The 27,584-nt window shown below is 41.1% G+C and overlaps 1 protein-coding gene across 1 annotated transcript in view; it reads right to left on the reverse strand.

The window, feature by feature from the left end:
• The window catches only part of LOC144828230 (connector enhancer of kinase suppressor of ras 2-like), a 2,060,726-nt gene that overhangs the window by 185,512 nt on the left and 1,847,630 nt on the right, over positions 1–27,584 (reverse strand). The window contains exon 22 of the mRNA XM_078686315.1: positions 20,236–20,244. Within this exon, the coding sequence (XP_078542441.1) occupies positions 20,236–20,244 (9 nt within the window). The remainder of the gene's footprint in view (positions 1–20,235; positions 20,245–27,584) is intronic.

Consider the following 27,584-nt stretch of genomic DNA (forward strand, 5'->3'; position numbering starts at 1 on the left):
GGTCTTGTCATCAATACATCAAAGACAAAGTTCATGATCCTACACAAAAACAAAATCGTCAGAGGGAAGATGGTTATGGATGGGGTCCAACTGGAGCAAACCCAGGTATTCAATTACCTGGGCATAACCCTAACATCCAAACTAGACTGGAAACAGCATACCAATCAGCTTCTCACAAAACATGCACAACTGACAGGAGCTCTCACTAAGGAATTTTATTTATCCCATACTAGGCCAATTACCCCGGTTCTAAAGATATATGATGCCAAAGTAGGTGCATCAGTCCTTTATGGGGCAGAACTTTGGGGGTTTAGTAATTTGAAAAGATTGACGGGGGCGAAAAATACATTTATTCGTAATATCACAGGCCTACCGGCCTCCACTCCACTAATCCCTCTCCATTACGACTTAGGGTCTCATAGCCTCGAGGACATAGCCAGATATAGATCGGTTGCCTACTGGAGGAGACTATGGGTTACACCTGAACTCTCCCAGTACGCGCGGGCCTTCATCGAGGTAAGAGACCTTGACAAAGCCCATAAAATAACATGGTTGAGGGAGGTTAAGGCTACCTACGAGGCTATGGGGTTATCTCCAATGTGGGATGACCCAGTAGACAATCTCTTCCCACCAAAAAAAACTTTTCAAGATTTGTACTGGAGTATGCTTGAAACAGGGAGATTTGGCCGCTGTACCGAACCCTCTCTTACGGCAGATTTTCTAGTACTCAAGCATTCTCCGGCTTTTGAGGCTTATTGGGATTGGATTACCATCCCAGGGGATAGGAAGAAGTACCATCAGTTTAGGGTGGGGACATTGCCTTTAAATGCCTTTACCGCCAAATGGCGAGGGGGTCAGGGCTCTGCCTGTCCCTTTTGTCCTGACCAACGGGAAGGTATTGGGCATGTCCTTTTTGCCTGTCCTGAGTACAAGGTTCCCAGGAAATCCTGGTTAAAACCTATTTGTCTACAGCTAGGACTAAAAACGGGTACTGAGGCAGTCAGGATTCTATGCTCTGACAATTCCCAAGCCGTAGTGATAGCCATAGCAAAATTTCTCCATTGGATGTGGATAATTAGGGCCCGTAAAATGAGCCTACAGTAACTTTGTCTAAAACAAGATTTGAAACTGTGAAACACACTTAGCGTCAAATGTTCCTGGTGAAGAATTCCTTTCATTTTTGAAAAACTTTTATAAAAATTCTTATATTATTGATGTTTCATCTTTTTTATTATAACTTATTTATTGAGTGTACTGCATGGATTTTATGAACCTTAGCTGGCCAATATTAACTGTAAAGGGATGGATTGTGGGTTCTACTAGTGACAAATGATGTATTTTCCCTTCTCCTTTTTAGAACTGTTAAATTTTTGAAAATGTATTATGTATTGTCTTTTATGATTGAAAAATATCGAAATAAAGACTTTGAATTGTATAGGTTTATAACTTTAGCCAGGAATATATGTTTCTGGTATCTATGATTCTGACCAAACATCTTTTTTGTAACTCTTTGTACATTATCTGGATGTATATGTTCCTTGCTAGTATACAATTTTACACCAAAATAGTTGAACAATTATGTACTCAAATATAGTAGCAGGGACTGCAAGTTAGTCTCAATCAGTATTATCACACATAGATGAGTCAATCAAGACTAAGATTTGTGAGGATCACTTTAAAGATCTTCTGTTGACTTCACTATCTTGAAACAAGAACCTACATAGCTTGATGCTGATCATAGCCTGGTAAATCGCTATAATTTCTTTCATATTCTTGTCCTGGGACTACTCCAACTATGGCTATGCACTATTGGCCAAATTAATCTCTTTCCTCACTTGACTCTCTGGTGGTGGGGGTGAGCAGTCACATGCTGTTCAGTGACGTAGTGTTGAAGGTAAGAGATCATAGCTCAACTGTCAGCCAACAGACACAATAACATAATGCCCAGTTCAGTGCTTATCTTTTATGCGAAAAGACTTTAATGACAGAACACAGTACTACACAATTCAATGAACAAGGCATACAGGTTTGCAAAGTTAGTTGTGTTAAACAGGGAAGCACAAACCCTGTCCTCTTCCAGGTATCCTCCTGATACCCCCATTCAACCTGCTATTGTGGAGATCTAGTATCTTGGATCTCCAACACACTAAGGATTTAAGCAAGATTTGGCACATATGCAAATGGCTCAAATACTCTCACAAGGGAAATGTGCATCTAGGTTCAATGTCTCTAGGATTGTTTCATCAGACACATTTGTAGATCATGGAATGTATAGCAAAGGTGGTTAACGTTTCATTTATAAAGTAATAGTAATATCCAACATAACTTTTAATCTTCTGCCCTTTTGGACTGGACCAAACCTAAATTACATAGGAATGTTAGATTCAGTGGAATGCAAGAAAATATTAATTTGAGTTCCACATCATGTGACTGCATTGTCAGTTTTAGCTGGGACAGGCTTATATCTCTAGGGGTCAGGTGAAGATTGTCTGATGAATTCTTGGTCTTTCTGAAGGATTGAGAAAATTTGCATGTGAAAAATGTACATTGATGCGAATGTTCAGATGTTAAAAAGCACAGGTGAATATTTCTCATTTCCTTCATTCTGGGTGCCACAATCTGGTCAAAGGAGGAGTACCTTGCTTTTATTGCTTTTAACTTTTTCAGTCAGCAGGCCCTGTGATAGAGACAAATGAAAACTTTGGAAAGATGTGAGATGATACATTGTTCACCGTACTCTAGATCGACGATTAATGAGACTTTATAGTCTCATTTTTTATGATGAAGATACCATGAAAAAGAAAGTGCTGATCTGTGGGTATTTAGGCAATACACAAACGCCAGCCTAAGCACCAGCAATGCCGACGTAGCACAGCTTCTTGGACTGACTGCATCAGTTTTCCAATGTGCGCTGTCAGACACTTTGATGCCGAAGGCAAATCAGGCAGTTCTTGCTTACATCTTCTACGGGGAATTACACTGTTGCATGTGAACTTAGAAAAATTGAATTTAAGAAACAAGCTTCTTTGAAATGAAACCATGCCTTAAATCTTTTTCTTTTTTTTTTTTACTTTCAAGATATAAGGCATTTCCCATGTTTTTGAATCTACCTTGATTAATGCATTTCAGCTCTTTATTTCATCTCTTTATCTATTTTTTAACCATGTTGTTTTTTCCTTTAGGCCCAAATAAAACATTTTCAAAATACTTTTTGCTGTCCCCCATCTACAGCTCCTGCTGTTCCTTCTTGCCCAGTTCTACATAGTAAGTTGTGTTTTCTTCACTGGCGAACCCTACCCCAAAATGCTCCGTCATTTCCTTCTATATTAACCTCTACTTACGTCTCCTGTCCCTTCTCCTCTCTTCCACTTATTGAAACACCATTTTCTCTTTCTTCCTCCTACGCAAATACATTTTTTAAGGGGTATCCCATCTTCTAATTTTTAAAATGTTCTCCCCCCTTATATTCTGTGCGCTCTCCCTTCTGTTCACCTTCATTTCTTTTATTTCCCAATTTCCACCATGTTACTGACCACCAGCCCCATTTTTATGTTAACCTCAAGTCATGTGCATCTGTATGCAACCTGTTTTCCCTCTCTGTTTTTTATTACGTGCTGTTAGGGTTGTGTTAGAAATAGAAGAATAACTATTGAAAACCCAAACAACTTTATTCTTCGACATGTTTATACCTTGCACTTTTTAACCAGCACCGACTTTTAATGCATATTACTTTTTTAGCGAAGTCTGTAAAGTTTTAATTATCCTACTGACCTGGGACTTGAAAGCTGGTGAGGGATGTTTTTGTCCTTTTGTTAAAGGCGTTTGACAGTTTTCAATAAATTATTTCACTAGATGCATACTTCGATGGATAGGGTTCAACAAATGAATTATCTCTGAACACACACACTCCACAGGGGCAGGTAATATGGCATTAGCTCTATTACAGTGAATATGGATCATTCTGCTAATGCTAATTAATGCTTCAGACAGGCCAAGCCTTCACTTAAAGGAGTCTGTAATATCTATGATTATTCGTTGTAAGACGACCTCTGTTATGTGTGAGTAGGCCTTGACTTTGATGTAGAAATTATACGGTCTTATGGAATGTAGTGGATGAGATCTTGACCAGTGAGAGGCTGGGCAGCAGTTGGTGAGGTTGGATAGGACCTTCTGTGAGGAATAAACCTACATCTACCTTCAACCTCCTGTGTCTGGAATTATTAAGCTGGCTACTTGTCACACCGGTGACTTGAATGTGATAGGGATATCCAGAGAAGGTGCAAGGGGTTTTCCAGAAGGTCTCAAAACTGGAATCGCTCAGGAGTTACCTGGTGTGACAGGCATCCTGTTCATTTCAAACCTACAAGTCTTGAACCCCATAAAAGGATTGAGGGTGAACCTCCGAGAGTTAAAGGATTTCAGAGGAAATACATTTTGAAAAATGTTTGTGAGGCGATTACTTTCGCAACTACTATGACGTTTAGCACCAGTGCGATTGAAGTTGACAACAGGGCCAGACCACCTCAGCACTAAGGGAAGTGCGCTGAACTGTGAATTTTAACACGTTTTTGTCTATCTGTGCACTTTAGCAATGGGAGAGCTTTGTACGTTAAAAGTTGCGCTTACCGTTAGGCCTCGCTCGAGCCCATGGAGCTGGACTGCATCTCCTGGAGTTGAGAGGGCAGCACTCGTGCCTCTGAGAATGCGTGGCCCACCGGATTCCATCGAGAGTTGAGGTCGAGTGGTGAGAGCCTTGTGGAGGTGTGTGTGGTGTGTGCACATTCACAGTTTGAGGAGAAGCAACTGTGTTATGTATGAAGTGAGCCATGCAGTAGCAATTGAAGGAGAAGCAGTAGGAAGTGAGTGTAGCGCTCTCGTTGTTGCACAGTGTTACTGTGCGTGCTGGGAGCAGCCATAGAGTGACTAGTAGCGCTCTATGGCGGCAAAGTGCATGCTGGGAGCGGCTGTCTAATGACTTGCGGCGCTCTCATCAGTGGCTGTGAAGTGGCTCTTGGGAAATCTCTGAGGGAATATGGGGCATATGTCAGTGCATCGAGGAACTTGTTCAGGTACCCCGGAGGGCCGGTGCGGTATGCGGTGCCCTGGATGTCAAGTAATGCAACCGTTGGCTGTAGCGCGTTGGGGCCTGACGGCGCAAGGTGCGCAGCACAGTGAGAATTGGTGGCCTAGACGGCCAAGTTCAAATGTATGGCCAAGTTCTTGTGTACGGCCGAGTTAAAAGTTAAAGTGTAAGTTCAAAATGTACGGCCAAGTTGTTCTAGTGTACGGCCGAGGTAAATGTTAAAGTGTAAAGACAATGCCATACCTAATTCCCTTACTGCTGTTGACATGTTGATGCAGATAAAGTGTGATGCTGGGAATAGTTAGTATATATCCAAGAAGGTTACTTTTCTTTGATAATGGTTTATAATGATTCACTTGGATTGATGTGAATAAAAGGCTACGCCGTGGACAACATATCCTGATTCCGAGAGTTCTTGGGCGTTGCGGGTGGTAATGTGAAGGAATTGGGGGAGGAGGGAATGTCCCGATGTGCGCATACTATTAATATTAATCTTCATGCCACAGAGAACTTGGTTGGACAAACACTGAGGGAATGGGAAAAAATGGCAAAACAGTACTGTTACTTTTTTTTAAGTGATTTGTTTTGAGAGTTTTCTTGTTTATTTCCCTAACCAAATTCTATTAAGATCTCCCGGGAACATTGATCGGGTGCTGGACTTTTAATTCAACTCTATTCTTTTGGATGTCTCTGTTCCCTGCCATATTCTAGTTTATAGAGATTTCCCTTTGTTTTGTATAATTTCTTTTGTTAGAGCATTTGGTGTGTGTGAGTTTTTCTTCACAATAGTGGACGATGCAAAATGTTAAGGCACCGCTGTATTTATTTTAGCTAGACCGGGAGATACGCCAATGAAATGGCAAATGTGGCGAAAAGTTGTTGAGAGGTATGCCAATGTTTTCATTAAGCTCAGAGAGAAAGACTGCTCTGCTTTTGCACTGTTTGGGCCCTGAAGGTAAGAAAGTGTTTGATCATCTGCCAGATGTCATTGACGAAGATCTGAATGAAAATGAAAACTGTATAGTAAATTTAGATAGACATTAACTGCCAAAACTCAGCAAACCAGAGGGAAGGTTAAACTGTCCAGAATTATGTTACTGTTTTGGGAAAGTTAACCTCATCCTGTAAGTTTGGTCCCTTATTAGAGGAAAGAGTAAGGGCCAGATGTACGACCATTTTTTGCAGTCGCAAATGGGAAATCGGCCGTTTGCGACCGCAAAACAGGGTCCTGGCATGTACAAATGCTAATTTGCGAGTCGTGATTCACCAAATAGCGTTTGCGACTCTTGTCCCTTCCTAATAGCGAGTCACAATAGAATCTACCATTGTTTTGCGACTGCAATTGCAGTCGCAAAACAGTTGCAGTTTGCCACCTACTTCAAGTAGGTGGTAAACCACTTGCAAACGAGAAGGAGTCCCCAGGGGACGCCTTCCCCTTTTTGAGTCTATGTGAAAACATTTTCCCATGGACTACTGCCTGCTCTTAAAAACATGAAACAGAAACATTTCATTTTTCTTTTTTAAATGCATTTCGTTTTTCTTCAAGGAAAACAGGCTGCATTAAAAAAAACTTGCTTTATTTAAAAAGCAGTCACAGACTTGGTGGTCTGCTGACGCCAGCAGGCCACCATCCCTGTGAGTGCTGGCCATTCCTAATGTGGTCGCAAATATCACCTGTCTCATGAATATTAATGAGTCAGCTAACTATGTTTGAGACACTGTTGTAAATTGCATTTTGCGAGTCGCAAAATGTAAATGTAAGGGTAGTACATCTGGCCTTAATAGACCAATTTATGTTGGGTTTCAACATTGAGAAAGTGAGGGAGAAAATGTGGTGAAATGTGGTGAAAAGATGATCTGTCTTCAGATGAGGTGTTAATGTTAGCTAAAAAAAAAACATTAAATTACATGTGCGTTGGGAGACAGTATGCATGTGGTTAAGTGTAACTTGAAGAAACAAGAGAAAGGGAAAGAATGTACTTCAAGGTAGAAAAGAAAAAATCTTTCAACAAAAATGTTTTCGGTGAGGGAAACCAGGTCATATGGCTAATGACAACGTGTGTCCAGCAAGTAAAGCGATGTGCAGCTGCTACAGGAAAAAAAGTAATTTCGCTAATGTATGCATAAATAAAGGTTCCAAGGGAAAGGTATTTGAGGTTAGAGATGAATCTAATAATCAAAGTGATATTGAAACGGATTTCGAATGTGGGCAAATTGCTCTACCAGTAGGTTGTAATGAAAAAATCAGTCAAGTGGATCAGATAATTGGAATTAAAGGCTCTTTTTGATTCCAGAGACAAAATTATAATTGTCTCTAAGGAGTGTTATATTAGAAAACTCAGGGATAAAATCAAATTGTTTAGACCAGACATAAGGCCTTGTGCCTATGAAAGAGAACCCATACAATTGTATGGATATTTCTTGGGTTTGATGAAATACAAACAAAGGTAAACAAATGCAAAAATGTATGTATATCAGAAAGAGAACAGCATATTGAGTTGGTTCCATCAAACTGATTTAGGAGTAATACTTGATCCCAATAGTTGCCCACCCATAAAAATGAAGGAGGATTTTAATGTGAGTGATGTGGACATGCATTGTGGGACGAATGATGCATTGGTACAAAAATTGAAAGCAAGCTTCCCACTGGTTTTCCAAGACAAGCTTTGTTGTCTTCATCACTACATACATCATGTACGGGTGGTGGATGGAGCCAAACCAGTGTGTGGGAATATTTAAAACGTTCCGAGATATACGTGTGGAAATAAGGTTGGAACTGTAAAATCGTAAGAGTGATGGTATAATTGAGGAAGTGGAAGGTACACAGTGGCTAGCTCTGGTAGTTTCAGCCTAAAAGGCAAATGGAAGTTTGCGCTTATGCCATTGAAAGAAAATGTGATATCTCTGATATGCTGATGTTGCTAACTGGAGCTAAGGTTTTTTCCACCATTGACTTAGCATCGGCAAATCATCACATCTGTCTTGATGAAGCGTCCAGAGACCTCATGGCTTTCATTAGGCCCTATGAAACACTTATATATGGTTAGGCTGCCCTCTGGTTTAATATCTGCAGCTCAGCTGCATTCCAAAAGGTGATGGTCTTGAAAGGTCTTGAAGGCATAAGGATTTATCAAGATGGAAGGGTAATCAGGCTTTGTAAAAACTTGGTGAGTTTAACCTATAAAAGTGGAGAAATGCAAATGTCGTAAAAACTCTATAGAGTATCTAGGCCACACCATCACAGGAGAGGCTATCTTGTCCAAAGAAGATCTTGTTGATTCCATACAGAAGCTTAAGTTTCTGTCCAACAAAGAAAAATTGACAAGGTTTATTGGTATGGCGGAGCACTACAACAAATTTGTAAAGGGATTTGCAGAGATCTGTGTCAATATGAGAAAAGGTGTGGACTTTGTATTGAGTGATGCGTGTGAAGCAGAGTTTAGGAGAAATAAAGCAGATTAAGCAAAGCTCCTAAACTGAAAAGACCTTCGACTTCGACCCCAGGTGCAAGTCCATAATACTACCAATGCCAGCATGAACGACTTCGTTGCAGTCCTGCAGCTAGGTGGATACATTCTGAAATAGCATTCTTATTCTTGTCACAAGCTCTCTAGATACTGAATTATGGTACTCCATCATAGAGACGGAAACCCTAGCAGTACATTGGGCTGTTAAACGTCTTGTGGGGTAGTAGCTTTGACATACATGCAGATCACAAGCCTCTCTATGAGATTTTTCAAAAGAAAGGAATTGACACTGTATCTAGCAGAAAAACAAAGTGGGTGGTTGCTCTGCAAGAATTTAACTTTGAGAATAAATACATACTAGGTGTGGAGAACAGAGTAGCTGACACGTTGTCCAGGTTAATGGGTGAAGGCGATCAAGCTTTGGTGAATGATGATAAAGATGATGAAATTCTTTGTGGAATTGAGGACAGTGCCATCATGGAAATAAAGTGCTGAACCGAGTTTAACTTTGACAAGGTCATGTTAGAGGTTTCATCTTTGATCAAGTAAGGATGTGGTGTCAGAAAGAAAGGGAGTAATGAAAGTGAGTACTTGCATGTGAAAGATGAATTGTCGGAAAAAGATGGTTTGTTGTTTAGAGGAACAAGGTTTCTTCCACCAGCTGTTTTGAGAGAAGAACTGATATCGCTTGCACATTGTGACCATCAAGGCATGTCAAAAAAACTAAAGAAAGACTTAGATTGACATACTGGTTGGCAGGTATGGACAATCTAGTGGAGAGAGTGATATGGGTATGTATGCAATGTGCCATGAGTGAGAGGGCTGTCAACTCCAAAGTGCAATCAATGGCAACTAGGAACTGCCCCACACATCCTGGGGAAGAGGTTGATCTCGATATTTCGGGCCCTGTTCATGGTGAAATTTGCCAAACATACCTCATAGTTCTGGTTGACATGTACACTAGGTGACCAGCAGTTTTGTTTTCTAGAGGAATCAAAACAAAACATGTTATAAGTTTCCTAAGGGAGTTATTTAGCAGAGAATGCATCTAGTGTAATACTCACTGACAATAGGGTACAGTTGGTCTCCAGAGAGATGGAAATGTTTTTAAAAGATTATGCAGTACGCCACAAAAAGTGTGCTTTGTATCACCCTGAAACGAACGGCATGATGGAACGTTTTAATAGTTTACTGGGTGTTAAAGGAGACCATAGCCATGGCCAAGGATAATGGTTTGAATTGGAGGAAGAAGGTGGTCAAGAGGGTTGAGGCGCACAGAGTTTCTCCCCACTCAATCACGGGGAAAACTCCTTTTGAATTGTTCAGAGGCAGACAGCCCAATATTCTGGTTGCACCTACATTGGTAAATGACATGGAATTGAGGTCAGGAAAGGTAAAGTCAAACAAAGACTGGAAACTGAGATTGGCAAAGAAAATAGAGGCCAGTAAAGGTAATTTCGATGTAAGGAAGTCGGTTAAGAAAACAGAAGTCAAAGTGGGCGATTTGGTGATAATTAAAAAATGGTTATGAAAGGGGCATTTGTGGGATTGTCAAATCCGTTTAGAGTTATTAAAGTGTTTACTAATGCCGTTAAGGCAGGAGACTCTCACATTTGGAATCTTAACAAAGTGGTCATCGTCAAAGAAAATCTGTTTCATGGTGGATCTGGGAGTCGTGATATAGCTGACAAGCATAAGACTCTCATTCCTGTCAGGAGGTCCAATATAAAAGTTGTTCCTCCAACTTATTTAAAAGAATATGTTAGGAAAAGCTTAGCAACCTGTATATTTATATATGTTCCCATATATACATATCTGCATGTCACATATCAAAAAATGTATAATTTCTTTGTTAGTTACTTTCTGATATTCTGTAGAACATGTAATATATTATGTAACTTTTTAAAGTGGTGTACTATCCATGATTATTCATTCTAAGACTACTTCTGTAATGTCTGATTAAGCCTTGCCGTTGATGTAGAATGTTTTTAGGTCATATGGAATGGTACTGGATGAGATCTTGATACACGAGAGGCTGGGCAGTGGTTGAGAGGTTGGATCGGACCTTCTGTAAGGAATAAACGTACAGCTACTTTCAACCTCCTGTGTCTGGTATAATTAAGCTGGCTACTTTTCACAGAGTGCCTTACCCACTCCATACCAAACACCATGGCAGGCTGTGTACCATTATGGTGTAGAAGGTAATAGTAAGTAGGTTGCTAGATACCATTTTGTTCTCAGTTACACCTTATATATTAGATTGGGGAAGGGATGTTAGAACCACCATCCGTAAGAATGAGCCTCAGTATCTACAATTGTATTTTCTATCATCACAGAAGTCTTATGTAATATATATATATATATATATGCACTGAAAAAAACATAGGTTTTACAGACGTTATAGTTAGGAATTAGCATTTAAAAAACTGTTGAAATTCACTAAAAAACCAGGGGCGTTACATTTAATTGGACATTTGACTCATATAAAACCAGAGAAATTCACCCGTTATAGTTTGTTAAGCTAACTATAACTCGCGCGCCCGCAATGCACTGCTGATGACGTCACATATTACATCAGTCATGACATAGTCAGTGACATCACTGATGATATCTCAAATGACTTCACTGATGACATCATCCAGTGAATGTGTCTTTCTGAAGAATGAGTGAATTTACAAGTGCCTGAATGGATTATTTAGTAGGTGCCTGACTGACTGTATAAGTGAGTGATTGAACGTGTCTTACTGAATGCATGGGTTAGTGACTAAACTGTGTGAAAGTCTGTATTAGTCTCTCAGTTGGTGTCTAAGCGGCTGCATGGGTTGGTGAGTAGCTACATGAGTGTCTATATGGGTTATTGATTTGTTGTCTGAGTATCTGTAACCCATACAGATACTTAGAGTATCTGTATGGGTGGGTGGGGGGTGTGTGGCTCTGTGCATAGATGTTTGAGTGGGTGATTCACTGGTTGTATGGATTCAAAAGAGCATCTGGGAAGGGCTGTATGGGTGAGTTAGTGTGTGTATTGGTGTGTTGGTGAGTGAATGAATGTGTCAGTGGTATATTTGTGAGTAACTACATATGTTTTAAGGCAGTATATGTGAGTGTTAGAGTATATAAATGACTATACATGAGAGTAAGTTATTTGAAGAGTGGGTGTATGAATGAGTGTCAGCTTGTATCAGTGATTGTATAAGACAGTACGTATGTGTTAGTATCTGCATAAATAAGTGATGTAGTGTGTGTATAAATAACAGAGTTGGTGTGTATAACTGTATACATGAGTACATTGGTATGTGATTGATTCTTTGCATGACTGACTAGGTGTGTGAGTAACTCTATGGATGAGTGGTGGAGTGTGACTGTATGTATAGGTGTATGAGTGCATATTATAGTACTGTATTGATGAGTAACTACATGCATAAGTGACTGGATGTGTGTGTAGACCTAGGAAATAGTCGGAGGTATGTAGTATCTGGCATTGTTGTGTGAATGGTTTCAAAATAGTAGTCTGTATTTTAGAGTGGGTGTATCAAAGTTTATATTAGGGCATCAGTATGTGCATCAGATTATCACGTGGATGATGTCATCAGTAATGTCATCAGTGATGTCACTGACCATGTCATGAGTGATGTAATATGTGACATCATCAGTAGTGCATTGCGGGCACGCAAATTACAGTTAGCTCAACTAACTAGAACGGGGGAATTTCTCTGGTTTTTGTATGAGTCAAATGTCCAACTAACTATAACGTCCCTGAAACCTATGGTTTTTAAGTGAATTTCAAAGGTTTTTTAAATGCTAATTCCTAACCATAACGTCTGTAAAACCAATGGTTTTTTCAGTGAATTTCAAAGGTTTTTTAAATGCTGGACTCATATTTTAATATTTATAAAACATATATTTTTTCAATTTTTTTGTAATATTTTGGAACTCTATTATGCTTTTTTTATTTTAAAAATTATGTAATGTTTTATATCTTCCCCAAAAAGTATGTATAACTTTTTTTTTTTTTTTTAGAAAACTGGAGTCCCATACCGGTAGTGTGCTAAGCTCCATCAGCCCGTGAATCCTATTCGCCATATTGCTAAACTCGTAAAGGATGCGCATTTCGTATCCGATGGGTTTGTGGCACCACGTCCCGCCTAACATCATATACATATGAGGTCGTGCCAGCTGCTTGTTTAGTATGCGATTGGTGCGCGGTGTCAAGCTGTGCGTTACGTCATATACAAATGGTGTTGTGCCGTCTGCGCATTCCATATACGATGAGTGCACGCTGCCAGGCACTGTGTTACGTCATAGACGTGTGGTGTCATGCCGGGTACGCCATTCCCTCATTTTTAGGTTTCGCCTAGGCAGCGCATGCGCTGTCCCGGCGAGAGATGCTGTATACAGTTTTGTGGGAGAAGCTCCACCCACTTTCTGCTCATGCTTTGATTGGCTCAAATCTGAAATGCTGCATTCTCATTGGATGCCGGCGTATTGGCCCCACCTCCTTACTGCCATGACGTTATTTTTATCCTTCCATGGCTATCAGCCCCTTTACTTCAGCAACTCTTTTGTTCCCCTGCCTCCCCCTGTTCCCTCCCAAAGTCAATGACTTCTCTGAACACAACCACTCCTTCCACCCACTCCCGTTCCTGCCTTCTTCGGCACCCGCATTTTTGTTTACAATGCAATAGGACTCACGTAAATACGAGTCCTATTGCATTTGTAAATGCTTTTTTCTCATATGATTGGCTGCCTGCATTCGCACTTTCTTTTGCCTGACCTGTCCAGACTCTCGCATGCACGCAATGCTTTACATCGTGCGTGCCAAATGTGTTACTCTGTAGTGCAGCGTCTGCCTCCGGCTCGGCACGCAGTGACTCGAACCACGCTCGGCTGGCTGGCTGCAGGATGCAGGCGTGTTTGCCTCACTTCTCTTCAAAGCAGGTGCCGAGGCCCTGTGAATGAGCCCCTGTATGATGAGCCGTCCTTTGACACCAGACACTCGGCCGACTATGCAAACAGAGGTTTATTGTCTCTTGCATGTGCGGAGGCCGCTGGTGACGGATAAAAGATCTAAAAAGGTGGCTGGAGGGGTTAGTTTGGGGACAGCGGGGCCCAGCTCCTCTTGTGATAAGAGGGTAAATAGGTCCAGTGAAAGGGGTTGCCTCTTCAAACAAGTGTTAGCTGCCATCTCTAATTGGGTCTTCAGTTAAAGGACAGACCCCCACCTCTGAACAGAATAACAAAGTTAAAAGCCCCCTTATATTTATTTATGTAATATCTTATGTAGCATCGACTCCACCCAGCGGGGCTTCATAGCGCAGTACGACGCACTCTTAAACACGGCCAGTCAACCATTTATTGATTGCTGTAAACACGCTCCTAATGCAGTTGAAATCAGTTTTGCCTTTCTTTTAAGAAATATGTCTGAACACTGACAGTGTGCTAGTTTCTTTATGGCTCAAAGCTATATCTAAACAACTTTAAAGTGTATATGAGAGCAAGCAATAATCTAAAATATTTTAAACATTTATATATTTCTAACTGTAATAAACTTATATTATGGTAAATATATTTTCTCAAAATTGTGTCGGTTGCGGTCTCCTAGCGCACTGGGTGCGCGATTTTCATGAGACCTTAAAAAAAAGCATATGATTAGTTCATAACATTTCCCATTGTAGCAGGTGGAAAACGCCACCCATTTTAGTCATTCTCTCTACAGCATTTGATGAGACACGCCTATTCTGCTTAGAAATCTTTTTTGAAAACTTTTTGCTATGTACACATATCTTATACTACACACAACATGCAACCATCATCATCATCAATATTCATTGTCTGTAAAGTAACCTTCCACCTGTGATAGCCATGCACCTAAAAGTTGCATAACCAAAGTTTTCCCCACTGCCAGAGGTAACATGGTTGCATACGCTGTCCACAGCACAATGTAAAGTGCTACGGCCCAGGGGCAGTATCATGCATAGATAATGAACACAAGGACACAGATAGATAGTGGAAGTGGGTACAGGCACGTGCGCTCGACTCCTTTTTATTACCAGGTTCACATACCCAGTGACGTCTGTGCTGGATGCGTGTGGAGTAAGTGTAAACCAGCCCTCACGGAATGGTTGCTGCTAGCATCAACTACAACAGTAATCATTGGATCATACACAGATATTCAATAATAATAGGGTCAATAGTTTGTTCTGCAGTAAGGTAGGGACAGTAGATGTGCAATAATACACAAAAGATGCTATCGTAAAAGCACCACAACTTGAGGTATACTGAGATACAGGCAGTAGATCTGAAATAATACACAAAAAGATTGTATTATAAGGGGTCCATCAGTTCTATTGCACTCAGATAGCCACATCAAAAGCATTCAGCATGTACACAGCCAGCGATGATGCATGCTGCGGGCGGGCCGTACTAGGAGCAATGTCTGTTTCCTACAGGACTGCATCATCTGCAATAGCGATTCGATCTGAATTGGGAACACTGCTGTCTGCAGTGTAGGCCAGAGAGAGAGCGGTCAGCAAGGGCCCACAGCCACATGCCGTTGACTTGAGCTGCCCAGTTTGTAATACACGAAGCTACAAAAAGAGTGTGCGGAGCCTGCGATGATGCTTATGCGTGGTGCAGACAGAGCGCACTGGAGCAATGTCTTTTGCCTACAGGACTGCGTCATCTACAATAGCGACTCGATCTAAATTGTGAACACTGGACTGAACGCACGTTAACTGGAGGGACTGCCGACGAGCGGTGCTGGAGGACCTGCGGAGTTGGAAGCCACTTATACCATCTTGGCTGGGCAGAATTAATGTACTCAAGATGTCCATCCTACCCAAAATACTATACCTGTTTCAATGCTTACCTACCCCCATCCCGCTACACAATATAAGAACCCTGCAAAGGGACTTAACCAATTTTGTTTGGGGGGGGTAAGAGGCCCCGCTTTTCGCAGGCACTCCTTCTAGCGCCTCGAGATCGGGGGGACTGGCGTGTCCTAATCTGGTGGAGTACTATTGGGCTGCTCATCTCCGCTACATAGTCGAGTGGGGTACTATAGAAAGCGAGAAGGGATGGCTCCACATAGATAGAGCCGTGACTGGCCATACGATCTGGGACCTGGCGTGGAACCACAAGGCAGGGCGCTCTCCAAGCGCCTACATAGCGGTGCCAACGAAAACGGTGTTGGAGATTTGGGATCGGGTGGCAGTGCGCCGGGTCCTCACCACCTTTCCATCACCTCATACTCCGATCGAGAGGAACCCGTGGTTCCCACCAGCCCTTCGCACCAGACCTCTTCGATGGGGGCACCTTTAAATCCTTTGCGCACTGTAGGGAGGACTTCCGATTACCACCTGAGGCCGAAATGCAGTATATTCAACTGAGACACTGGGTAATGGCGGATGAGACTTACCAGGCGGCCACTCGCACCTTCACCCCGTTCGAGAAATTGGCTAGATACTTCACTGATTCAAAAGGCTTGATTTTGAAAATCTATCATATCCTGCAGCACCCCCAAACGCCGCCCTCCCATAGATATCAGAGTCGTTGGCAGTCCCTCCGAGCACCGACATCACGTCAGCGCAATGGCTGCGGCGTTGCGCGACATACCTAAAGTCTACCGCAGTATTCCACAGCAAGAAAATGCTTACAAAATGATGACCCAGTGGTACTATCAAAACCGCAGCGCCTTTACAAGATGTTCCCGGTCTCTTCTCCTGAGTGCTGGAGGTGCCGGTCTGCGACTGGGGACTTCTTACACATTTGGTGGACCTGTTCATCGCTAACCCTCTTCTGGAAGGAGGTCTTGAGCCATATTAGGGGGGTCTTGGGGTTTCCTCTGCCTGATGCCGCTAGCACAATTTTACTGGGGGTCAGACCAACTGGGCTTATGGCACTCACCCGCAATGACTGGATGATAGCGCTCCAAATGTATATTCTTTGTGCACACGTCTCTCTGCCTGCCTGTTATCCACAAAGCCCTTTCACACAAATTAGCTCATCCTCAGCCTCTACTCACGAGCTGGCGATCAAGATAAAAAAACACAACATTGTTTAGGAACTGGTTGGCACAGTGTGGTAATCGTATCCTACCTTTATTTTCATTATAGAATTTAGTCATTCATGTCTAATAGCTATTGTTTATGTCATATGGAACTGTAACATGTTATGTTGAATTCAATGATGCAGGAGCTTAGGTTTCAATACAGCAAAAGCGGTTGGAGTTTGCCTCAGCTCGATGCCTTAGCTCTTGCACAAGAATGTTTTTTTGAAAGGGCTGAAGTCAATAATGTATGGTTTGACGAGAAGGGTACCGAATGTGCTTCTGAGAAGCGCAATGTTTGTGTTCCTCCTCAAAGTTCCGATGTGAGTAGAACTATTACCAATTCTGACACGCACTAGATTGAATCTACTGTAGAAGAGTTTGCTGACTGTTCTGCTCTTGATAATTTTAAGTTACAAAAAAGGAGTACCAGGGTACCTGAGAAGTTTGATGATTCCATTTTTGAACTTTTTAATTTTATTTTTATTAAAGGATACATGTGGTAATTGTGTCCTATCTTTATTTTCATTATAGAATCATTCATGTCTAATAGGTATTGTTTATGTCACATGGAACTGTAACATGTAATATGGAATTCACCAATGCAGGAGCTTAGGTTTGAATACTGCAGAAGCGTTGGAGTTTGCCTCAGCTAGATGCCTTAGCTCTTGCACTAGTGGGTCGATTTATGGCACTTAAAGAAAGACACTTTTTATATAACTTGTAGACTCCATTGCTTTATTATACACAGACACACCTGATTTCACCATTTGTCTTCTGTGGCATTGCATCATTCTGCATTACATTCTTCACGATTGTTTCTTTATTCCTGCTTGCTAAAACACTGCATTTGAGTCTTTAGACCCGTAGGGGTGAGTAGTTCGCTTACCACTCCCTGTATAGTATAAATGCATACTAACACCACTTACACAGATATACTACAGGGGCCAGTATCCTACAGCGCCCACAGCACATCACGTTACAGCAATCAGCTCACGGCTTAGGCTCACGGTTTGATCCCCGAGTCTTCAGACCAGTAGGAGTGAGTAGTTTGCTTCCCACTCTCGCTATAATCTAAACGCATACTAACACCACTTGCACAGCTATGCTACAACGGCCAGTATGCTACAGAGCCCAGAGCACATCAGTTTACAGCAATCAGCACACGGTTTAGGCGCACAGTTTCATCCCCAAGTGTACCGGCACCTCACCTCCATGTCACTCTGGGCAAAACAGCCCTTTCACATTGGTAGGAATGCATACTTCGCTTCACACTCCCTATGTAGCACACCCTAACCACCCCACAGAGGTCACAGCGCTCCTACCCTCCTCTTTCCTACTTTTTCCCCCTTTTTTCCCCTTACTTGCTTCAACAGAATCACAAAATGGCTGCCAACACTTCCTAGTTGCAACCGATCACAGCCTATACCCAGCAAGCTCTTGCTCGTAACGCCTCAGCCAATCAGATGGCAGAATTCCCAAATAACCATGTCTGTACATTTCGATATTTCTCCAAAACTGCTGAACAGATTTACACCAAATAAACAAAAGCGTGCTTTCTAGACCAAGACCCTTCTCTCTGCCAAATTTGGGGCAATTACATTCACCCGTTCGACCTGTAGCCTTGCCTAACGTTTCCTATAGAAATTGCATGGAGAAAACACGTTTTGAGACCCCCCTTTTTTCTTGGCCCCCCTTGACGAATCACCCCCCAACTTTCAACATAGGAGTTTATATGAACAAAGAATTATTTTGGAAAACTTCATGAAGATTCATCAAACGACGCCAAAGTTAAAAGCAAAACAAAAAATGCTCTTCCTATGGAAACTTGGCCCTAACTCTAACAACCTACTGCCAGTAAGTAATGTAATATATATGTTATATATATATATATATATATATATATATATATATATATATATATATATATATATATATATATATATATATATATATATATATATATATATATATATATATATATATATATATATATATATATATATATATATATATATATATTACCTACTGGCGGTCGCCAGTAGGTATATATAGTTAGGATTTTTTCTCTATGGGTTTTTTGAAAATTCTATGTCTAATAACTTTGGCGTTTGTGGACGGAATTGGCTGAAATTTTCAGGAAAATGGCACATTTTGTTTCTGAGCAGCCCTTGAAAATTTGGGGGGGGTTCGTCCAGTGGGGGCCGAGAAAAAAGGGGGGTCCCAAAACGTGTTTTTAACATTGAGTTTTCCATAGGGCGGTTGGCCTCACTTTTAGCCCGAACGGCTGAATGGATTTGCACGAAACTTGGCAAAATTGTAGGGACTGGTAGCCCGATGTGCCTTTTGTAGGTCTCAATATATGTGCTCCAGTGGATTTTGAGAAATTAACGTTTAAAAAAAGATATATATCTGTAACAGCGGACCGGGCAGCGCACTGGTTCGCGGACTTTTCGCGCAACGGAGCTTTGTGAAGCGAAGCTGATTGGTTCTCCGGCGTCTGTCAACATTCCAAACAGTCCGTAGCGGCCGCCATCTTGTCTCTCGGTAGGATCGAGAGACAAGAGGAGGTCAAAACAAAGGGGGAAATAACTATAAGGGGGCATAGTAGATCCTCGCTGACCCCCTAGGTTTGATATGGAGGTTTTAAAAGGGCCCCGCGGGGCAAAAAAAAATAATAATAATAATAATCGAACGGCTGAATGGATTTGCACGAAACTTGGCAAAATATTAGGGACTGGTAGCCCGATGTGCCTTTGCTAGGTCTCAATATATGTGCTCCAGTGGATTTTGAGAAATTAACGTTCAAAAAAAGATATATATCTGTAACAGCGCTACGCTTCGCGTAACGGAGGTTTGCGAAGCTGATTGGTCATTCTGTCACTGGGCTATAGTTGGGCTACATCTGGCTGATATTTGGGCTACATTTGTTTTTTTGTGTGTCTGGCGGCCATCTTTGGGCTACATTGGGCTACATTGGGCTTCATTGGGCTACATTCGGCTAATTAGCAAATAGCTCATCGCAAACTAGGAATGGTAAAGAATCGCTATTTATTCCTTAAAGTTCGCTATTTAGGAAATGCAAATAACTTTGATGATACATATGGCGGTTCATCTCTAACAAGATAAGAAGCATAGGGATACATTTATGATGACTGGCGCATCACCAGGGATGTGTTAATCATTCTGTGCCGCTGTTCCGTCACCTATGGTGTGCTGCATTTACAATGCGGCGCATCATGGGGCAAAAACAGCACAGATGCGTGATGTATCTGTGCCGTAAAGGTGGCGCATTGCTGGAGTTGTATCGCAAGTGTGATGAAGCTCCAGCAAGGGTCGGGGGTGCCCCTGTCGCAGGGTTTCTGTTCTCACACAGAACTGTGGACAGAGGATTGGAACCTCGGCGAATGCATTGCTGGAGTTGTATCGCAAGTGTGATGAAGCTCCAGCAAGGGTCGGGGGTGCCCCTGTCGCAGGGTTTCTGTTCTCACACAGAACTGTGGACAGAGGATTGGAACCTCGGCGAATTAGGGTGTCCCAAAACTCACGTTAGTAATCAAAAACTATTTAGCAAGCTAGGTACAGTGTCACATTGGATATAACAAACTCTCAATGTTTAGACAATCCAGAATATGAACTTATAGTACCTCAGGATACGTGGAACTCATGAACAGTCGGTCGTTATAGATTTCTTAGAAACCAGAACATGGAGTTAAGAAGAACAGATGTGTATTTGAAATGTTTATTTACTAATGCCGTCTTCTCAGGCGTAGTACCTTAGATAATAAAAGTACACATATTATCAGTAGCAAAATTACCAGCATAGTTACTAGTACATAAAAAGTGAATGGTGATAGTATGTTAACATGCTGTAAATGAATAAGAGTTAGCAACACTTATAAGCAGCCGCGGGCCGTGGAGGGAGTTACGGTGGGGCAGGGAGGCGGGGAGGGGGAGGGGCAAGGTAGAGAGGGCTCCACCCTGCTTCTCCCCCTCCCCGCCTCCCTGCCCCATCGTAACTCCCTCCACGGCCCGCGGCTGCTTATATCTCACCCTCCCTAATACACATATTATATTATTTGCTAAGAAGGTCTCTTTGTGTTGGTTTAGGGCGTGCCCATACTTTAGTGTCTTAGATTTGAAGGAATCACATCAGCATACACCAGCTCTCTCTTCATGTGAACCGCATCAACTGTTGTGTATGTGTGTTCGGCAAAGCAATATAAAACCCGCCTCATGCCCAGAATTGGCAGAAGTTGCACTTATGTTATGAGTATGAAGTCGTGGAGATCAGACCTCATAACAATTCTGTATCGTGTTGTTCTTGAAACTTTAGCACTCGCTGTACAGATATAGTTTAACAAGTAAAGCAGATAGTAGACCAATAACATATTATTCTCATGTAAACCACGATGAACTACTAGGTGGAAAGCTAAAGCAACAACTAAGTGTCGTGTGCAGAAGTTGCAAAAAAGGAAAAATGGCGTTTAAACCGGTAATGAGCCCATGCTAACTTAACACGGTGTAAAGATATCCAGGACCTAGATGACACCTCCTCATGATCCGGAAACGAACTGAATAAGATAATAGAAGTGCCATCTCATGAGAGCAGATTGCAAGTTTATATGTGGACGGTCCGCAAGGTAAAGCATTAAAAACTAGGAAAATGTAATGCTAAAGAAAAATAAAACAGCCAAGTACTTTATCGAGTCTTAAGCCAATAGGCAAGGTAAATAATAAAAACTTGACAAATAAGTCAATGAATTGTCAATGAAATGCTAGTACTCAGCATATCAAACATGAAAAAGGTCTATGACATAACTGTGTATGCAAAATAAGCTGCAACAGCCTCCAATAGGAAGTCACCGTCTTCATCCGAAAACAGTTCAGCCATCCAATTTAAAAGCGGAAAAGAACATACGTGCTCTCCCAGCACCGGATCCTCTATCACCATCAGAGGACAGCTCGGTGGGTTTTCAAGAAAGCTCTGTTCCAAGAAAGACTGTGCTGCCGCCAGTAAATTCCAGGGACCAAGTAGTCCATGCATCAATGCCACAGCCATAATCCTTTCGCCAGGACAAACCAACTCGTGAGTAATGATAGGAGTCATCAGCTGATTAAAGTCGACGTCAGGAGAAACCGGTCCGCAGAGACACAAATCAATGGCCCAATCGAAATCACAGGTCAGGCAGTGAAATACAGGCTGGACACAGGTGAAGTAGGAGAACCGAAAAGATAATCCATATGCCGTGCTTAATATCGCCAACAGCATTGTGCCATAATATTCTAGCATGCGATTGCGGAACAGTGTCAGCAGCTGCAGGGTCGGAGGTTGCATAGGAGGGACATCCATATTTAAAAATGTAAAAAAGCACAAGAGCGTCCGCTGGTAATGCAAGTAAAAATGCCAATCCACGAACCAGAGTGCAGAAAATACAATGAAAGGAAGCAGGGATGACTCCAAAGATTTTCTCAAATGAAGTCACAAGACCACTGGTAACAACTTTAAAAAAGTGTGCCAGGGATTTTGTGGAGGATGCGTTAAAGATAGTCGGAAACATGTTGCTGAAATTGAAAGGCAAACCTGTGTACGGGTGTTCGCTATGTGAAGTACGAAAGTTTCACGGGCCGAACTCAAGGCCACCTCTCTCTGAGACAAAAGAGCTCTTATTCTTGCCATGCCGTTGAAACGTGTCCCAAGGTTGGTATTTGTGGCCAGATTGAAAACTCCCTATGTTCATGTGTGGGAGGAAATAGAAAATTTCTGCAGCAAATAACCCGTTCACTTACTGTTACGATAAAAGGAATACTTTTAATTAACTCAGAACAATCTTCATTATTGAGCATCAAATAACTACCATTTTCCAACAACTTGAACGTGGGGATGATAGCAGGAACTGGCGTGCCTTGCAACACGCAAGCCATATTTGGTCGGTGTTTGTTGCATGAATCGTGTAACTGTATGTGCCTACACATTAGTGAATGATCTGGCGTCTCAGTGCATTCCTCTCCATTCAGATAAACTTCTTGATCATCTTTGAAACATCTGTATGTGTATGGAAGCGACCAGACCTCATGAAGAAAAGCACTACCTAAAGGTTCATAACGACCTATTGGTATATATTTCATACAATTTGAAAACTTATATAAAGCAAAAGGCAGCGTTATTAAACCGTGGATAAGGCATGTTGCCAAAAAACCCGCAATCCTCTGCTGATGATGTCACTGAGCATGTCATGAATGATATAATATGTGACATCATCAGCAGTGGATTACGGGTAATGGTATCTCTAGTTTACTCCCCTATAGCTGTCTTTCTTTTAACATAAGTGTGTGTTTCCTTCCCTTATACTTACTGTTTTTGGTTCGCTTACAGTTCGCGTACCAGCGAGCGAACTAGGAAGCGAACTAAGAGAAATAGAGGTTGGCACAGTTCCAAATATTGTACCAATTTTTTAATAACGGGGAGGTAGTTCTGAAAAGAACTTTTTTTTTTATTTTTCTGAACATTTTTTTACTGTTTTTGAATTTTTCGGAACAGTTTTATATTTTTTTGGGTTTTTCTTGGAGGGGGCAATGAAAACGATTCATTGTAAAGGGCTCAACAGGAGCAACAAAACAAAAAAAAGAAGTATTTATTATTTTGGGCGTTTCGGACAAACTTGCATATGATAGTCAATAGCTCTGTTGATCAGAGTGATGCTTTTTTCTCCGTAGGAAATGAATCCATTGCAAAATGCGCAGGTGTGTTTTACATCACCAAATCTCATTTGTATATTTGGCACCATCTCCCTGCCCTCTGGTCCCGTTACTTCCGGTACAACAGATCTTCTGGCCATAATAGGGAGATTATCTAGGTCGTTCCGAAACTGTGCAGCACTGTAGTTGTTAGGATGCCACCTAGTCATATGGCGATGCATTGTGTAGTTTCTGAAACTGTATTTTTTGTCGGTCCCTCTGGACAGTCTATCTTGACATATAAGGCAAGTTACGTATCTTGCATTTACTTTTTTCTGACCTTTGGGAATTTTAAAAAATTGCCAAATGAAGTTTTCTTTCCGGTGAGACGTCCTGGGCTGCTCAGGCAAAAACTGCCTCTCTTCGTGCTCGTCCTCCTGTTCCTCTTCTTCTTCTTCTTGTTGAATTACAACTTGAGCAGGTGGTCCACTCTTCCTTGGATGTGGTGGAGGTGGTGGGGAAGCACCAGCTGAAGCTACTAAAGAAGCCATTGCTCAGTGATCACAAAGGGTCTTTCTCTCACAATGATGAAAGTCAGAGTGAGGAAAGAAGGAGGGATTTTCATCATTTGGGAAAAACAAGAGTTCTCAACCAATCAAAAGTGTTCATTTTAGATTATATGACCTAGTCTTACATCATTAGGAAACCAAAAGTGAAATGAACCAATGAAAAGTGTTATTACCAAGTCACATGACTTGCTGTGTTTACGTTAAGCGCTTTGCAGGGCCTCCCGGTTTGCTTCCAGAAACCTGCGCTTTGCGACTCGCTTCGCGTACCAGTTCGCTAACGTAGCACGTCATATGACGTATCACGCGACAACGTGAAACGTCATGCGGACGGGAGGCGTCACGATGTTGTTTTCTAACGCGGCACTTGCGGTAAAGAAACGTTTACCGGCTCGCGGTCTATTTTGCGGCATCAAGGTCAGCTAACGGGAAGCTTCCCGATTCGCGAAGCGGGAACGAAGAAAAAAAAATATTTTAAAAAAAAATTATTCATAAACATATAAAATATATTTTGGGATTTAAAGAAGAATACATTTTACAGCTACAGATATTAGCTGTTAAAAAACCAATGAAATTCACAGAAAAAACCATAGGTTATAGACCATATATAGTTAGGAATTAGCATTTACAAAACCTTGAAAATTCACTGAAAAAACCATAGGTTATAGACCATATATAGTTAGGAATTAGCATTTAGAAAACCTTATTTTACTCACACAAAACCATTGAAATTCCATATATAGTTAGTTGCACTAACTATATATCGCGCACCCGCAATCCACTGCTGATGATGTCACATATTACATCATTCATGACATGGTCAGTGACATCACTGATGACATCACTGATGACATCTCAAATGACATCACTGATGACAACATCCAGTGACTGTATGTTTCTGTAAAGTTAAAATATGTCTTAGATATTGAAGAATGAGTGGATGTATAAGTGTCTGGATGAAGGATTTAGTAGGTGCGTGACTGACTGTATGAGTGAGTGATTAAATGTGTCTCACTGAATGCATGGGTTAGTGACTAAACTGTCTTAATTTGTGCATCATTATGTCTGTTGTGATGTAAACTGCTGCATGTGTTGATCATTAGCTATACGAGAGGCTATATGTGTTATTAATTGGTTGCCCAAGTATTTCTATGGGAGATTGAGTTTGTGTGGGGGTGGCTGGGAGGTGTGTGACTCTGTGCATAGATGTGTGAGCAGTTGATTCACTAGGTGTATGAGTTCAAGAGTGCATGTGGAAAAAGCTACATGGGCGGTTGACTGTGTGCATGAGTGTATTGATGAGTGAATGGATATCTCAATGCTACATGTCATAGTAAGTACATATGTAAAACACAGTACATGTGAGAGTTGGCATATATAAATAACTGTGCATGAGAGCCACTGAATGTGTGAGTGGCTGTATGGATCATTGTGAACTTGTATCAGGGATTGTATAAGAGAGTAAATATGTGTTAGTATATGTTTGAATAAGTAAGGTGTGTATAACTGTATAGTTGAGGAAATGGAGGTGAGATTGTTTCTTTGCATGACTGACTAGGTGTGTGAGTAACTCCATGGATGAGTGACAGTGTGTGAGTGTCTGTATACACTGAGTGTATCTAAGGTTATATTAGAGTCTGAAGAGGTTTATCGTATTAGCACAAGAATGATGTCAAATGAGATGTCATCAGTGATGTCATCAGTGATGTCATTTGAGATGTCATCAGTGATGTCATCAGTGATGTCACTGACCATGTCATGAATGATGTAATATGTGACATCATCAGCAGTGGATTGCGGGTGCGCGATATATAGTTAGTGCAACTAACTATATATGGAATTTCAATGGTTTTGTGTGAGTAAAATAAGGTTTTCTAAATGCTAATTCCTAACTATATATGGTCTATAACCTATGGTTTTTTCAGTGAATTTTCAAGGTTTTGTAAATGCTAATTCCTAACTATATATGGTCTATAACCTATGGTTTTTTCTGTGAATATATATATATATATATATATATATATATATATATATATATATATATATATATATATATATATATATATATATATATATATATATATATATTCACTGAAAAAACCATAGGTTTCACACCAGTTATAGTTAGGTGGAAATTTTACTCGCATAAAACCATTGAAATTCCCACGTTATAGTTAGTTGGACTCACTATAACTTGCGCGTGCAATGCACTGCTGATGACGTCACATATTACATCACTCATGACATGGTCAGTGACATCACTCATGACATCACTGATGACATCTCAAATGACATCACTGATGACAACATCCTTGTGACAAAGTGGCAGACCTCCTATCAGCATAAAATAACCTTTGACACACACATTCAAAAATAGAAACTAACATTTTCTTAAAAAAGGAGAAACCAATACCAATTACAACAACTTATTAGGTAATTCCAACATCTACATACACATCCACTCATTCACCAACAGTTCTATATAGTCACTCATGCATGTACTTACTCATCATATGTACTCGTACACCTATACATCCTGTTACACACTAATACTCATCCATATAGTTACTCATACACAAATTCACACATGCAAATAAACTATCAAAAAACCATTTACTTGATTATACTGCTATATACACACCACTACACATACTTCTACAGAAACGGAAACATATTTACTCTCTTAAACAATCAATTATAAAAACATATACTCACTAACCCACCCATACACACAATCATCCACCCATACAGTCTTGCACACATGCTGTCTTCAAAATACATACATGCATCTGTGCTCTAAGTAATATCCCCCACCAAACCATACAGACACTGATACTGATACTCAAAAAAACAACTAATAACCCATATACACACTCATGTAGCTACTCACCAACCCATGCAGCCACTTATACACAAAGTGAGACACATACAGATATTTAAATATTTAAACATTACTCGCTAATATATGTATTCACTAAGATACATTTAATAAGTCAGTTAACCAATTAATTTTACACAAAAAAACATCCATTTAGACATTTATTTACCCATTTATTCTGCCATCAACCTTTAGATATACATATATAAAAAATATTTATTTTTCAGAAAGATACACATTCACTGGATGATGTCATCAGTGATGTCATTTGAGATGTCATCAGTGATGTCATGAGTGATGTCACTGACCATGTCATGAGTGATGTAATATGTGACGTCATCAGCAGTGCATTGCACGCGCAAGTTGTAGTGAGTCCAACTAACTATAACGTGGGAATTTCAATGGTTTTATGCGAGTAAAATTTCCACCTAACTATAACTGGTGTGAAACCTATGGCTTTTTCAGTGAATTTAATAGGTTTTTTAAATGCTAATTCCTAACTATAACTGGTGTGAAACCTATGGTTTTTTCAGTGAATATATATCTACCATCACGAACTACAGCACCCGCCATTGTGTGCCCCGAGATTTCTGGTGGAGTGGAGCGGTTGTTTGTTTATCGGGAGCACCATTGTCGTTTGGATCGGAAGTGTGAGGAGTAAACGGATGGGCGCACGGCTGACATTTGGAAACGCTGGTAAGTCGCCGTTCCCGTTATTATACTCCAAATTACTGCTGCCTGCATTTGCGAGGGTCCAAACTAAATAGACAGTAAGGCGAGTGGGTATCGGCAGCATAACCCGGGGAGGCTTCCCTGCGGTTTTCAAAGAAACGTCTACAGGCATGTGCGATGAGGAAGAACGCCG

The sequence above is a fragment of the Lissotriton helveticus genome, chromosome 4_1 (assembly GCF_964261635.1).
Source record: "Lissotriton helveticus chromosome 4_1, aLisHel1.1, whole genome shotgun sequence".
NCBI lineage: Eukaryota > Metazoa > Chordata > Amphibia > Caudata > Salamandridae > Lissotriton > Lissotriton helveticus.